The 13,881-nt window shown below is 33.5% G+C and overlaps 3 protein-coding genes and 1 non-coding gene across 6 annotated transcripts; 2 read left to right on the plus strand and 2 right to left on the minus strand.

Moving 5' to 3' along the window:
• Positions 1–7,762: 7,762 nt before the first annotated feature.
• On the minus strand, positions 7,763–7,835 carry AT5G25625. The gene has a single exon. It is a non-coding gene; the product is annotated as a tRNA-Phe (tRNA).
• Positions 7,836–8,161: 326 nt separating this feature from the next.
• On the plus strand, positions 8,162–10,680 carry AT5G25630 (Tetratricopeptide repeat (TPR)-like superfamily protein). Of its 3 annotated transcripts, NM_122474.4 has the most exons (3): positions 8,196–8,436; positions 8,636–9,511; positions 9,587–10,680. In NM_122474.4, the coding sequence occupies exons 1-3, from the start codon at positions 8,365–8,367 to the stop codon at positions 10,361–10,363; spliced, it is 1,725 nt and encodes a 574-aa protein (NP_197945.2). In that variant the 5' UTR covers positions 8,196–8,364; the 3' UTR covers positions 10,364–10,680. The 3 variants fall into 3 exon arrangements, with proteins under 3 accessions (NP_001190400.1, NP_197945.2, NP_001331721.1); NM_001203471.1 differs by having other exon boundaries at positions 8,162–8,436; positions 8,636–10,396; NM_001343943.1 differs by having other exon boundaries at positions 8,196–9,511.
• AT5G25640 (Rhomboid-related intramembrane serine protease family protein) lies at positions 10,454–12,112 on the minus strand. Its single transcript, NM_001343944.1, has 7 exons — positions 11,861–12,112; positions 11,658–11,782; positions 11,467–11,552; positions 11,338–11,378; positions 11,079–11,245; positions 10,934–10,996; positions 10,454–10,824 (listed from the first exon to the last, which is right to left on the minus strand). Exons 1-7 carry the CDS (start codon positions 12,060–12,062, stop codon positions 10,645–10,647), a joined length of 864 nt encoding a protein of 287 aa, NP_001318651.1. The 5' UTR covers positions 12,063–12,112; the 3' UTR covers positions 10,454–10,644.
• AT5G25750 (uncharacterized protein) lies at positions 11,823–12,082 on the plus strand (the record flags this gene model as incomplete). Its single annotated transcript, NM_122476.1, has 2 exons — positions 11,823–11,889; positions 11,934–12,082. 2 exons carry the CDS (start codon positions 11,823–11,825, stop codon positions 12,080–12,082), a joined length of 216 nt encoding a protein of 71 aa, NP_197947.1.
• Positions 12,113–13,881: the final 1,769 nt, after the last annotated feature.

Genomic DNA, 13,881 nt, shown 5'->3' on the forward strand with positions numbered 1-13,881 from the left:
GATGAATAGCTAAATAGCCGAATAGCGGAATAACTGAATAGTTATTAGCTAAACGAATTGAACTAGAGAATAGTTTCGTAAAATAATTATAAAACACTAAAAATCTAGTTTTAGTAGAATAATCACATTTTGTTTTCTCAACTACCATTACAATTACGTTTGGTCATTAAATCATTTTGCATGTGAATTACATTAGTATAAGTACTCGATATTCTGCAGATTAGACCAGATTTCAGTTTGGAATCTAACGATTATATTAGATTTTTTAAAATAAGATATTTATAAAATGCACTTACAAATAAAAAGATATATAAACCATCCATACATCAAACTAAGCATCGAAAATAACGGTATATAATTATAAAACTCTAAAACTAATTCTATTACATAAATTTTATGAATATTGTGAATAGTAAATAAAATAATGACATTTCCAAAATGTGAACAAGTGGTATACCATTCAAACCATGTTGTTTATATTTTTTTTTGTAATTCATTTAACAATGTAAAATATTCAAGCATAGTGCCTATTTAGAGAAATGGGTGCAATTAGAGTAAGACATCTATAAATTAATACTCGATAAATAATAATCATTATAAATTAGTTATTTTTTTTGGTTTCGATTAGGCTTGTGTAATTTTTACACAATTCAATAAAAAAATAGGATAATAATTTTCTTTTGAAATTTTTATTAAATATATAGTTCTGTCAGTATTGATAAATTATATAAACTTTTAATACATATACACATATATATAAGTATATCTTATATTTCATATATATATAATTATTCTATTAATTATTTGTGAAAATGACTCTAAATACTGTTTTTTTTTTTTTCTAAATTTGCAGTAATTTTTGGTGAGTTCATTTCTATTATTTTTACTATATCGGAAAGGAAACAATTTGTGTTGTTTTTTTAGATTTTAATAAAATAAGTTCTTATATGTAATTTGATTGTAGAAGGATATTGATTATAACAGAAAATTGTTTTTTACATATATTGTTTTTAAAGAATTACAAAAAATTAGTCAAATCTCTTTATAAATTAATAGAATTTCAGGGTTCCAATAATATTATTAGGTTTTATTGTAGTATTAGGGTGGACGCAAGAAAAGATTGGAAATCAAATAAAGGAAACTGAGACCTTGTGTTTTGGAAATCAATCAACTTCAATAAAAAATCTGACAAGTTTTTTGAAACCATGAGTACTCGTTCCATTGAGTAATTTATCATATATTCATATATATAGTGAGTAAAAGCGATTATGCCACACCAATGACCAAACATAACATCGCCCAACGAGAGAATGTGAAGCTCACATTGTAGCGTCTAGTTTCTCTTTAACACCCTTAAATGTCTAACATATTTCTGTCATCATGAAGTTGTAAGACCCATCATGTTTTACTAGTGCACTATACATCAGCAAACCACGAACCATAAAAAATGCATCTGCTCTTAAACAAAGGTATGAATATATATGCTGATCCTCTCTAAAGTAGGCCGTGAATAAAATTTCACATTCCTTAGGTGCAATCTCAACCTTATGTTGATGAGAGATTCGTTACCTTCAAAGAGTCGTTTACTCGTTTCTCATGTCTGGCCTTTAAAATGAAACACAATCTAAGGAAAGACCATCATCACTTGATTAGTTACGTAGTTTTAGATCCTATGCAATTTAAGTGTTTGTTTAAATATCTGAAATAATCAAAGAACGTATTCTTCTTTAGCCAATGCAAATTATTGTTATGGCGGTTTGTAAACTGATCAAACATGAACTTAATGCTTATTTAATTTCTTGAATTCAAATGACGATTTAGAGAATTTATAGATTTTTTGGGGTTTTAATGTTAATATTTTATACCAACTAGAATTTGTTACTAGCTAAAGCTAGTCTACCCATTACGATAACTAAAAAGAGACATGTTCAAAAAAAAAAAAAAATCAGTACAACCGAAATAGAATTACTGCATGCTGTATACTTCATTTTACATTTAGACGAGCGTATGCCAATATTTAATACTTAAAATAAAATGTAAATTTCTAAAATAATTCGACTTTACACGTAAATGATAAAAGCATATACCATTTGATAAATTAGATATTCATCATATAAAACAAAAACATGTTATAAAAATTTAACGGTTTCTACAATGTTTAAATCACATAAATAAAACTGTTGAAAATGTGCTTGAACCTATTTTACTTTACTAGGTCATTTTCTTAATTATCATCTCTACCACCATATAATACAATTTCTCAAATATAGATAGTGATAGCTCATTGTACTTACTCAAACGTAGAGGTAAACCCATATGAAGTGTCGTGTCTCGCCAGCCACATAGATCGTACATTTGGCAACTTTGTACTTCATTTCATATGCTTTCTTTTTCCAAATGGTACCATTTTATATACATTCTTTTTGCCCCTCCTCAATAATCAATTTTATTGCTAAGCTTTTATTGGGTGTGTATGGACATTATTCTAACATTTTCTTTAGATTTATGTCAAGGGAGTCCTTGCTTTATTTTTCAAAAAGATGTCACAAAAATAATAATAAATCTAAGGTGGTTGATGAGTGATTAATCATGAGTAACAGTATTAGAAGTTTTTGGCTTTAATTAGAAAATCTAGCACGACGTATGTGATTTTTCTTTATGTTTTTTGCACAAACGATATATATATATGATTAATAATAATATAAATATCAAACTTACTGTAAGTATTTATATGAAAAATTGTTAAGAACTACACAATGTATTAGTGTGCCAACTACACAATAATATAAATATCAAACTTAAAAAAGAGTAAGTTATTATATATAGGATAATATTATGAATATCTGTACCAATCTAATTGCCGAATTAAATCATCGCAGATTTTAGTGTATATTTAGGATAGAGAGTAGGGAAAATATTTAATCTAATACATGCATGTTGAAACAATAGAGGTTATTTTGATCGAGTAATTGACTTGAAGTAAGACTAATGTAGAAAATAATATAAATTCCATATATATTGGAATTTTATATCCATGTATATATGATACACCAAATATATTTAAAATTGGTATATTATAGTATATCAAAATAAAGCCATACAAACTTTAGGAAGGTATACCAAATTCGTTATATTGCATGATGATCAATTGGTAAACTAAAATAGTTTAAAAGGATACCAAATTCGTTATATTGCATGTCGACTAATTGGTAACGTAAACAATATAAAAGGATACCAAATTCGTACACAATTTTAACCTTATTGGCATCCTCTTTTGCTATTTAAATGGTTCTTCCATTTGGTTAATATATATTTACAAAATTTTCGTCATTTCGGATGTCATGTCGCCATGAGAGATAGAGAGACTTCATTGGATGTGGATATGAGTGGAGTAAAGATCCCAAGCAAGACAAAAATATAAATACCTAATCCTATTTGTTTAATTGACCACTTCGAGTGTTAACGTAATTAATCTAATAACATCACCCAGTTGAAAATCTAGCAACCTACCCAACCATGTACCTTGTACATGTGTTTATTTACGTTTATATTTTTTCAAATAAATAAAACATTGTTTAAATAGATATAAACAATTCATCTATGTAGCCTAGGCACCATGCCGTGGGCTGTAAATTCTTACAAAATTTGCTGTTTTCTTAAAATGTTGATATATATCAGTCTATGACATATAAGGTCTCATGAAATGTATTTTGATATAATTATATAAAGCAGTGCAATATAATAACATAAGAATACAACTATATAATTTAATCAAACTGATATCTGAAAAGGCTATGGGAACTGACTTCAAGATCAATAAAAAGTAAAAAGGAGACAACGTTAATAGGCTTTGTAATCCCTATAATGTATCATAGGCTTTGTAGTGCCTATGTAGCCTAGGCGTTAAAATTGTCTTTACGCGTCGGTTTAAACCGTCTTCTTTATAGATTTACTTATGCAATCAGAGTATCACGAAACTATATACTAAAGTGACGCTATAGTGCAACTTTAATAACCCTAGAGAACATTATAAAAGAAATAATATTCTAAAGTGTCTCGCTCCAATTGGTAATACTTTAAGGATAGTGGAAATGTGGAATAAAACAGAATTAGTATATATACGTAGAACGGACCTCCTTCCGTCAAATTTAACAGAATAATTACATGCAGATGTTTTTTTTAGTAGGAAGTTTAAATTATATATTCTCAATTTTTCCTTTTTACCTATCATTATAACTAGAAGCATAAAGATGTGCATACATTTGACGAAATACATGAACCATTCAGAAAATTCAACAAAATCTTGTGTAGACGTTTTGAAAAACATTTCAACTTACACGAGCATTTTCATTTGTAGCTTTTTTCCCACTTTTGTTTCGATTGTCAGTCTGCATGTTCAACAAAGAAAAAAGAACAACATGATTCTCCTCTACATTGCCTATCAGCCTATAGCTTGATCCGGAATGAGAGAGGTTCACTTTAGTAGTGATCGAAGTTGTTTAGGAGAGTGTCTATACAAAACCCATGGGTCATGGGCCATGACTACCAATAAAATGTTTTCAAGACTTCCCAAAATACCCAATGATCTAGCATTTTTTGAAGGATCATCTACAACAAGCTCCTTAAGAGAAGAAACACTATATCTAAATAGTGGAAAGACGCAAAAAATTGGTGCACTTGAACATCCTCTAGCATGCCAAATATCCTTCCTCTAGACTAACCTTGATTTTAGATGACCATGATTCTCGTCTCGGATACTCCGAAGATTATAAATGAAACTGACTTGATCCGCATAAGACACTAGAATGAACTGATCAATTTTTTCGAAAATTCTATGTGTTGATATCGATAACTTCTATTCGTTCTCACGCCTTGTTCCATGAGAGGATTGTTACAATGAGACTTAAATATGGCAATCTTGGTTTCTCATCTCTGATTTGTTTTTGTTCAACAAAGTTATAGATTTTTGACACATATCCTTCATATGGAAGACATATGGAAGACATATGCCATATATTTCCAAAAAAAAATAAAAAATATTCATACTCAAAATCTATAACTTTGGTCCCATGCACCTTCAAAGTTTGATGAATATGACATCAAGATTATGCCTAAATAGTTGATTTTTCATACTTTTGCCAATTGTGATACTATATGTTATATATATATCCGTCAGACATTGGACCCATAACTAATACATGATTATTAACTTAATCTAAAATAAAACTTTAATGATCATATATGATAAGCTTACCGATTGTGCCGTGAGAGAGAGGGCTGATATATTTTGGCGGTCCATGTTTTAGTAACGATCTTCATTATTTTTCCTTTGCATCATTCTATTTTATCTAACTTCAAGCTCCTGCGATGAATATTATATTTGTCAACTCATTTAACCTCCTTAGTCATAACATGTTTAATTTTGAATTTATATACAAATACAATTAAGATGGTGTGTCTACAATCCTTTGCCCACTAACCTCCACTTTAACTAATAGTATCCCTGTTGTCTTTTTTTTTTTGTTTTGCTCTGCTTTTTCGCTCACGAGACATTCGTGGGGAAGAATGACTTCTGGTTTTAAATCAATAATTAAAGGGAATTTCACACTGGCCAGTTCGTTTGCTTTACATAGAAATAAGATAAAAGGAAGAAAAAACAAAGTGATGAATAATTAGTCGTGCTTAGTTTTCTAATAGCAAATGGGGTAGCTAATAATTACCCAATCTGTCTAATGATTATAAGATTAAGTGGGGTTGTGAGAAAGAAGAAAGCAAAGGTAGGAATTCTAACATGATGAAAGAACTTATACATGCTTAATTGAAACTTTATTACTTTTTAGTTTTAATTAGCTTATGCTTATCTTTTTTTCTCAGACAGTTTATGCTTGTCTCTTTGATATTCTTTTATCTAATTTATTTGTCGAATATTCTTCTATATTATGGAATTTGATTTGTAAAATACACCGGAGTGTTTTACATAAGTTGCAATATACTAGGTTAAGAAAACAAAAATTTGAAATATACTAAAATTTATAGAAATTCAAAATGAGCTATAGAATGTAAAATATATCAAAATATCTTCAAGTAAACTAACCATTATCTACTTAATTGAAATGATTTAACTATTCATTTTTAAACTAATTAAAATAATCAAACAATTCCTGTTAATGCAAAGTGTCTCCAGAAGTATTCTTCCCTCTTCACTCAGAGATGAAAGCTTTAATTTAGGTTATGAAAATATCATATAAAAAAAAATCGATTGTTAGACATTTGAAACCGATATCATAGAACTAGTCGCGATAGTGCAGTCTTGGGAAGAATGGTCCATTTTCTCCAATCAACTAATAGTATCTGGATTACTCCGTGTTCAATTGTTTTTTTTTATATGTTATATTTCTCATTTGTGTAATACTAGAATGAATAGTTTTAAAAAAAAATAAATTATTTAACATATGGCAAAATCTCAAATCAAGACTTTTGACACATATCACGTTTTCGTGAATTAATAACTCTAAAAAGTATACTTTATATAATAAAATGTAAGTATGATGTTTTAATCAAGTACACAAAACTATACGGCTATACTAAAATATATTTTTGGGTATTAAATTCTAATTAGATATATAAATAAAGAAATTTTATTTGATTAGATTTTATTAAAAAAATTATATCAAATCCGTGTGAGTCAATCCTAAGAAAATTAAACACCATGCACATGACTATCTTTGTCTTTTGCATAACGAAAATGTTCATTGGCCTAATTTATAGTCATTGATACTGATGGACGTACGTTAATTCTCTAATATTAAACATTGGATTATAATTTAGTTGGAGTCATTAGCATAGATAGTAGAAGATGATGTGTCAAAACAATTAATCCTTCGTCCGCATGTACGGCTACATATATCCACGTAATAGTCAGCGCCTTGTCAAATGGAAAATAAAATATAATGTAGTGTGATGTCAATGGGTATATAATTAATACATTGGAAACAAAAAGAAATAAAAATGAATGGATGATGGTTACATTTTTGGTCTTTCTGCAATTTACAAAATATTCATATCGTTGGGTAGTTGGAAGGTGAGGTTTGGGTTTTAAGCTCCGACCAATCTACTCTTGCCAAATTAGAGCTAAGAGATTATGTATTGTGTCTATCGTTTTTATTTTTGTTTTAGTCGACCAATTATGTATTGTTAAGTGGGTGACTACTAGATCACACTTATCCTCCATTTGGAAACCTTTTCTAATATGTTGAATTCGAAAACGTTGGTAACAATTAGTCCTCATTTGAAGAAATTGCTTGAACAAAAAGGAGAATACATGTTAAATATATAAAGTTCATGAATTCAACACATCATCTTCTAAATAAGAAGGTTATTGTATAACCCATATCTAACCAAATTCCACTATAGAATCAGTAACATTACTAAATCGGGTTTAGAATCGTAACCATGTCAATATTAATAATTTTGCTTATCAAAATTGCTTATCAAAATCAGTTAACAAGTAGTGCAATGGCTCATATATCTTATGTGTTAGACATGCATCTAACCATCTATCACTTGGGCACACAGAAGTTAATCAATATTAGTTGGGTATTAGTGTCTCGTACAAAGGTGAAAGACTAAAGTAGGCAAAAATATAATGGGCTTTAAATACCAAAGGCTTATTTAGCTGGACAAGCAGATGAAAAGTTGAAGTGTCGTCGTTTTACAGTCACATCTCATTCGGTTAAAAAATCAAAAAGAAAAACAAAAACAATGCGGTGAGCGTGGATCGAACACGCGACCTTCAGATCTTCAGTCTGACGCTCTCCCAACTGAGCTATCCCCGCTTGTTGATATTTATTACTTTGTATGTTATATGTGCCATTATAGGTGCACTAAACAGCAAAAGTGATTTTTTGGGGGTACAATCTATTATTGTAAAAGTCAAATATATGCAATGCAAGAAATCGTCTTGTTCACAATCCAAGAAGGTGTTGTGTTGTTTAAAGAATTAATTGTAATACTGGTTAAGATAATGCAACGCGTAGTCGCATAGACATAGAGTGCATCAAGAAGAGTCGATGCCTGTCTTACGTGACGTTAATGCGAAACTTAATTGGGCTGGCCTGGGCCTTCTGAAGGCCCTATAGATTTTATCGACCAAAGTAGAACAAAATAGAAAGGATAAAAAAGAAATATTTGTGGACAGCAAACATAAATTTCTCCATAAAAAATTTGTCGTTTATTTTCCTTATCTCAATTTCTATGGACCCTATCTCTTGAGAAGTGTAAATACAGGTGGCGTTTCTTAATCTTGAATCTGTGAAATTAGTAATTACATTTCGTTGCAGAAAACATATACTTTTCCGACAAAACATGGAAGATGTTAATCAGGAGAAGAAGAAAGTACCTCCAATGTCTGAACCAGAAAGATCCACACCGATTAAGGTAACAATATCAAGAATCTTTATCTTAAACTTGAACCAACTTTTTGAAACATCAACACTACACCATGTTCTTGATTTTAGTTTATTGAAATCTTGATAAGTCGAATCTTGTGTTTAAAATGTTTTTTTTAAGTAATTTAGAGCTATGTCCCCTCGAGTCCACCTTCTGGTGAGCACAAGGCTTTGCTTTTTTGTTGCAGACTACAGGAGGACAGTATCGTTTCTGCAAGTCATGTGTTGAAGGAAGTAGTTGCAGGACAGTGAGGTCAAGAACCAAGCTTATGAACGTTTTGATAGAACGTGGAAGACCTCACGAGGCTCAAACTGTTTTCAAAACATTGGCAGAGACGGGACATAGACCGTCTTTGATCAGTTACACAACTCTTTTAGCTGCAATGACGGTTCAGAAACAGTATGGTTCCATAAGCTCTATAGTCTCTGAGGTGGAACAGAGCGGAACCAAACTTGATTCTATATTCTTCAATGCTGTTATTAACGCTTTCTCTGAGTCCGGTAACATGGAAGATGCGGTGCAAGCTCTGTTGAAAATGAAAGAACTTGGTCTAAATCCGACTACGAGTACTTACAACACTTTGATTAAAGGGTATGGGATTGCAGGTAAGCCTGAGAGATCATCTGAGTTACTGGATCTTATGTTGGAAGAGGGCAACGTCGATGTTGGACCGAATATAAGGACGTTTAATGTGTTGGTGCAAGCCTGGTGCAAGAAGAAGAAGGTGGAGGAGGCGTGGGAAGTGGTGAAGAAGATGGAGGAGTGTGGAGTTAGGCCGGATACGGTGACTTATAACACGATTGCAACTTGTTATGTGCAGAAAGGAGAGACCGTGAGAGCTGAGAGTGAGGTGGTTGAGAAGATGGTTATGAAGGAGAAGGCGAAACCGAACGGAAGAACGTGTGGGATTGTTGTGGGAGGGTATTGCAGAGAAGGGAGAGTGAGAGATGGTTTGAGGTTTGTGCGGAGAATGAAGGAAATGAGAGTGGAAGCGAATCTTGTGGTCTTCAATTCTTTGATCAATGGCTTTGTTGAAGTCATGGACCGTGATGGTATCGATGAGGTAACTTTAACACTCTTGTTAATGTCTTTTAATGAAGAGGTTGAATTGGTAGGTAATCAAAAAATGAAAGTGCAGGTTCTTACCTTGATGAAGGAGTGTAACGTGAAGGCAGATGTAATCACGTACAGTACTGTGATGAACGCTTGGAGCTCAGCTGGATACATGGAGAAAGCTGCACAAGTGTTTAAAGAAATGGTTAAAGCAGGAGTCAAACCAGACGCTCACGCGTACAGCATTTTAGCTAAAGGGTACGTTAGAGCAAAAGAGCCAAAGAAAGCAGAGGAGCTTCTTGAGACATTGATAGTTGAATCCAGGCCTAACGTTGTGATCTTCACCACTGTGATTAGCGGGTGGTGTAGCAATGGAAGTATGGATGATGCAATGAGGGTTTTCAACAAGATGTGCAAGTTCGGGGTTTCGCCAAATATAAAGACGTTTGAGACTCTGATGTGGGGTTACCTAGAGGTGAAGCAACCATGGAAAGCAGAAGAAGTTTTGCAGATGATGAGAGGATGTGGTGTAAAGCCTGAGAATTCTACCTTCTTGCTGTTAGCAGAAGCTTGGCGTGTCGCGGGACTCACTGATGAGTCGAACAAAGCTATCAATGCATTGAAATGTAAAGACATAGAGATCGCAAAGTTAGAGAAGCTGTACCAAAAACAGTCCTCTGGTAGTAGTTTTAACCTATTGCAGATTCCAGTCGGGAAACGGGAGCTTCCAACCGCAAAAGCGATGAATCTTTCTGCTTGTAAACTCGGAGCTCGAGTGCCAATCATATGCCAGAAGCAGTCCCAAGCACAGTTTGGGATCAGTGGACAGTTTGTACATTCTTGTACAGTGTTCTTGAGCTGAAAGGACAAAACTGAAGCCAGAGATTTGGTTTTTCTATTCTTCTGTTGAAATTTGAGAGTCAATACTTTGAGAACTCTCACTATGTGTAAATTACAACAGAATAGTCTTGTATATAAGAAAAAGTATTGTACAGTTGCTGTTTTCAATAACTGCAGACTCATAGATTTGGAGAAAGAAATAAAACTCTTAATAAGCAGTAAACATACACAAACCAGTGACACAATTCTGCTTCGAAAGAAGTAATACTCACAGATAGGTTTAGAGCCTGTCTTTGCATTCAATTATTGCTCTAAGGGAAATTTGCTGAGAAGCCAAACTAAGAGAACACCAAGAAGAGCACCCGAGAACTGCGCAACGGGTCTAACAGTCTGAATAATTGTCAGGAATTCATTGCCACCAAATATAAATCCACAAAATTTAGTTTCTAATAATCCAGTTGAAGTCTGAACTGCTTCAGATACCTATGAGAATCAATGAACTGAAACACATCACCACTTGTTACATAATTCCCAGTAAGAAATAAGACTATAACCACAATGATGATGTGTGTAAATGTTGAGAGACTCTTACCCTCTTCATAACAAACTGACCCAATATAAGAACTTCAAGAAATTTGCTCCAACCCCGAGACATCTAACAAAACAGTTTTAAAAGAAGTCCTGATGATAGATTTACAAGCACTTGAAACAAGGAGAGAAGAGAACTAGAGTACTACCTTGACAAGGACACTGATCACAAATAACCCGAAAACAGCTCCCGAGGCTCCAGAAAAAAATGAATTTGGCGGTAAAGTGAACCAAGAAACCATGTTAGCTCCAACACCAGTAAACAAGTAAGACAACCACAAACCAAAGTTTCCTTTCTCTTCTTCAACAATCTTTCCTGTTAACCACAGAACCATTCCCATTGTCTTATTAACTCCGAATCGATAAACTAGATAGAGTCAAAACTATGAGAAAATCTTGAACTCTCACCAAAGATGTACAAGAGAAAAAGATTGCTGGACAGATGGTTCCTAGAATCATAGATATATATAAGCCAGAGAAAAACGTTAACATCAGCCAGAGAAAGAACTTAGCAAAAAGTAAGCAGAGAGCTCTCACCAGTTAGCATGACAGAATGTTGCAGTCACAAACTGGTACCATACCGGAAAATCGCTAGACAAATACATCGATTTGATCCCGCGAACCTATATCGAATAAATAACTTTTTTCTAAACGTATGATACCAATGTGAAAAACACCTAACAAACCAATGCTTCACACTAAAAAAAGAAAAAAAATCCTACAAGTACCTGATAGAAGTGTTGAGCTATAAATATGGCAAGATTGATAAGTATGATCAAGAATATTCCATTTGCTTGGTTTAGTGGTTTCTGTTTGTCTTGTGCTTTATCCAATTCAAATTGTGGTGTGACGTCTGGAAAATTTTCTTGGACTTTTACAAGTGTAAAGGAAACATGATGGAAAAATCGAATTCGAGGTTAAAAAATCTCACCGGATTCGCTGGAACGAGATCTGACGAAGGTGAGAGGACGAAAGACGGTGGAGTTAGTTGAGTTGAGATAGAGGGGAGAGTTGGTTGGCGAAGAAGCTACACTGCGGCGATGTAATGACGGTAATCTGGAACGAAGAGAAGAAGAATGTGGGAGGGAGAGATAGTGACGGTGAAGCTGAAGGTGAAGGTGAAGCTGAGACATTTGAGAACTCAAATCTTTGATCAGACTTGGACTTGCTTCTTCAAAAATATGCGTTGACTGAAGTTGTTGTATGCTTTAAGACAATGATTTTATTAATTAAAAGTAAGATCTAACAGATTATAGAAATCAAAAAGTAAGCTCAACAACTACATCCACTTACTTCTGCGTATGCTTAGTGGCATTGGTAAACCAATGAGAGTAACATAGACAAACTAGCGACAGAATTCTATAGCAAAGACTACTCACAAAGGCTCGGTTTAGAGACCGTTCTTCAGTTTTTTTACAAGGATATTTTGTCAATCTATCAATCGTTTCATCTACCTTGCATTCACTGGACAGCTAGTATGTTCCTTACACGAAAAGTTTTGTCTCGTCATTTTTACGAGGACTTTTTAACGTCTTGATCCATAGATGCCGAAGGAAATTTGCTGAGAAGCCAAACTAAAACAACCCCAACAAGAGCACCAGAGAGATGCGCAATGTGATTAACAGTTTGTAAAGAGTATCCACCATATATAGTTCCTGATAATCCAGCCGACGCCTGAGCTGCTTCCATTACCTATTCAGATCAATTAACTAAACAGTTATCGTCCCTGAATTCGAAGAGCTTCTATATTGCATACATCATCAGACATTTTCTCTCATATATTGTATAAAAACCTCATTATACTCATAAGAAGATGGGACTGTAAGCCGGAATACGGTTATAACGGTAGTGATGCTGTGAGTAAATTTTGAGAAAATCTTACCCTCTCAATAACGAACTGACCCAATATAAGAACTTCAAGGATTTTCCTCCAATCCCAAGACATCTAGACAATCAAAAGAAGTTGAATATTAGCAAGATATTACTGAGGAGTTTGATTTACAAGGAGAGAAGAAAACTACAGTACCTTGACGAGGACACTGATAGCAAATAACCCAAAAACAGCTCCCGAGGCACCAACAGAAACAGCATTTCTCGGTAAAACTAACCAAGAAACAAGGTTAGCTCCAACACCAGTGAACAAGTAGGAGAGCCACAAACCAAAGTTTCCTTCTTCTTCTTCAACAAGCTTTCCTGATTCCCAAATGTGTCCATTAGCTCTCTGAATCGATAAACTAGCTAGAAATTCAAACTATGAGAAAATCTTGAACTCTCACCAAATATGTACAAGAAAAAAAGATTGCTGGAGAGATGGTTCCTAGAATCATACATGATACATAAAAAAAAAACCAAGAATCAGGAGAAACATCAACATAAGCCACAGAGAAAAAAACTATCATAAGTGTTGTTCGTTTGGTAGTCACAGGATGCCTGCGACTGCGACTGAAAGTTGATCGTTTGACAGTCGCAAGATCCTGCAACTAATCGCGCGATCAATCGCTGCGGCTTGCGACTGAATTTTTTGATCGCATGAAAAAAGAGCGACGCGGCTTTTTAAATGGCGATTAATCGCAGCGATTGGTAAACGAACAACATCCTGCGATTTTAAAATCGCAATCGCAATCGCAGCCACAGCCACAGCCGCTAGCGATTATGAAACGAACAGTGCCAAAGTAAAAAAGAAAGAAGAGAGCTCTCTCACCAGTTAGCATGACAGAATGTAGCCGTCACAAACTGATACCATGCCGGAAAATTGTGATACAAATACAAAGATTTGATCCCACGAACCTAAATCGAATAAACAATATAAAACGTATGATAAGATAAGCACGTCACAATCCAAAGAGATGGGATTACACGAATAACGTTTTACAGTGTAGATGATTGATATCTAAAGACAAGCTTTCATACCTGAAAGAAGTGATCAGCAAGATATATGCCCAGATTGATAAG

Source organism: Arabidopsis thaliana, chromosome 5, assembly GCF_000001735.4.
Source record: "Arabidopsis thaliana chromosome 5, partial sequence".
Classification (NCBI taxonomy): Eukaryota; Viridiplantae; Streptophyta; class Magnoliopsida; order Brassicales; family Brassicaceae; genus Arabidopsis; species Arabidopsis thaliana.

Excerpts from the sequence above, each read along its gene's own strand:
- AT5G25640 (NM_001343944.1), bottom strand. The coding sequence starts at position 12,062 with ATGTCTCAGCTTCACCTTCACCTTCAGCTTCACCGTCACTATCTCTCC. Across the intron at positions 11,553-11,657 it reads TAGCTCAACACTTCTATCAG|GTTCGCGGGATCAAATCGAT; the intron begins GTACTTGTAGGA and ends TATTCGATATAG. Across the intron at positions 11,246-11,337 it reads TTTTCTCTTGTACATCTTTG|GAAAGATTGTTGAAGAAGAG; the intron begins GTGAGAGTTCAA and ends TGTGGTTAACAG.
- AT5G25630 (NM_001203471.1), top strand. The coding sequence starts at position 8,365 with ATGGAAGATGTTAATCAGGAGAAGAAGAAAGTACCTCCAATGTCTGAA. Across the intron at positions 8,437-8,635 it reads AAAGATCCACACCGATTAAG|ACTACAGGAGGACAGTATCG; the intron begins GTAACAATATCA and ends TTTTTGTTGCAG.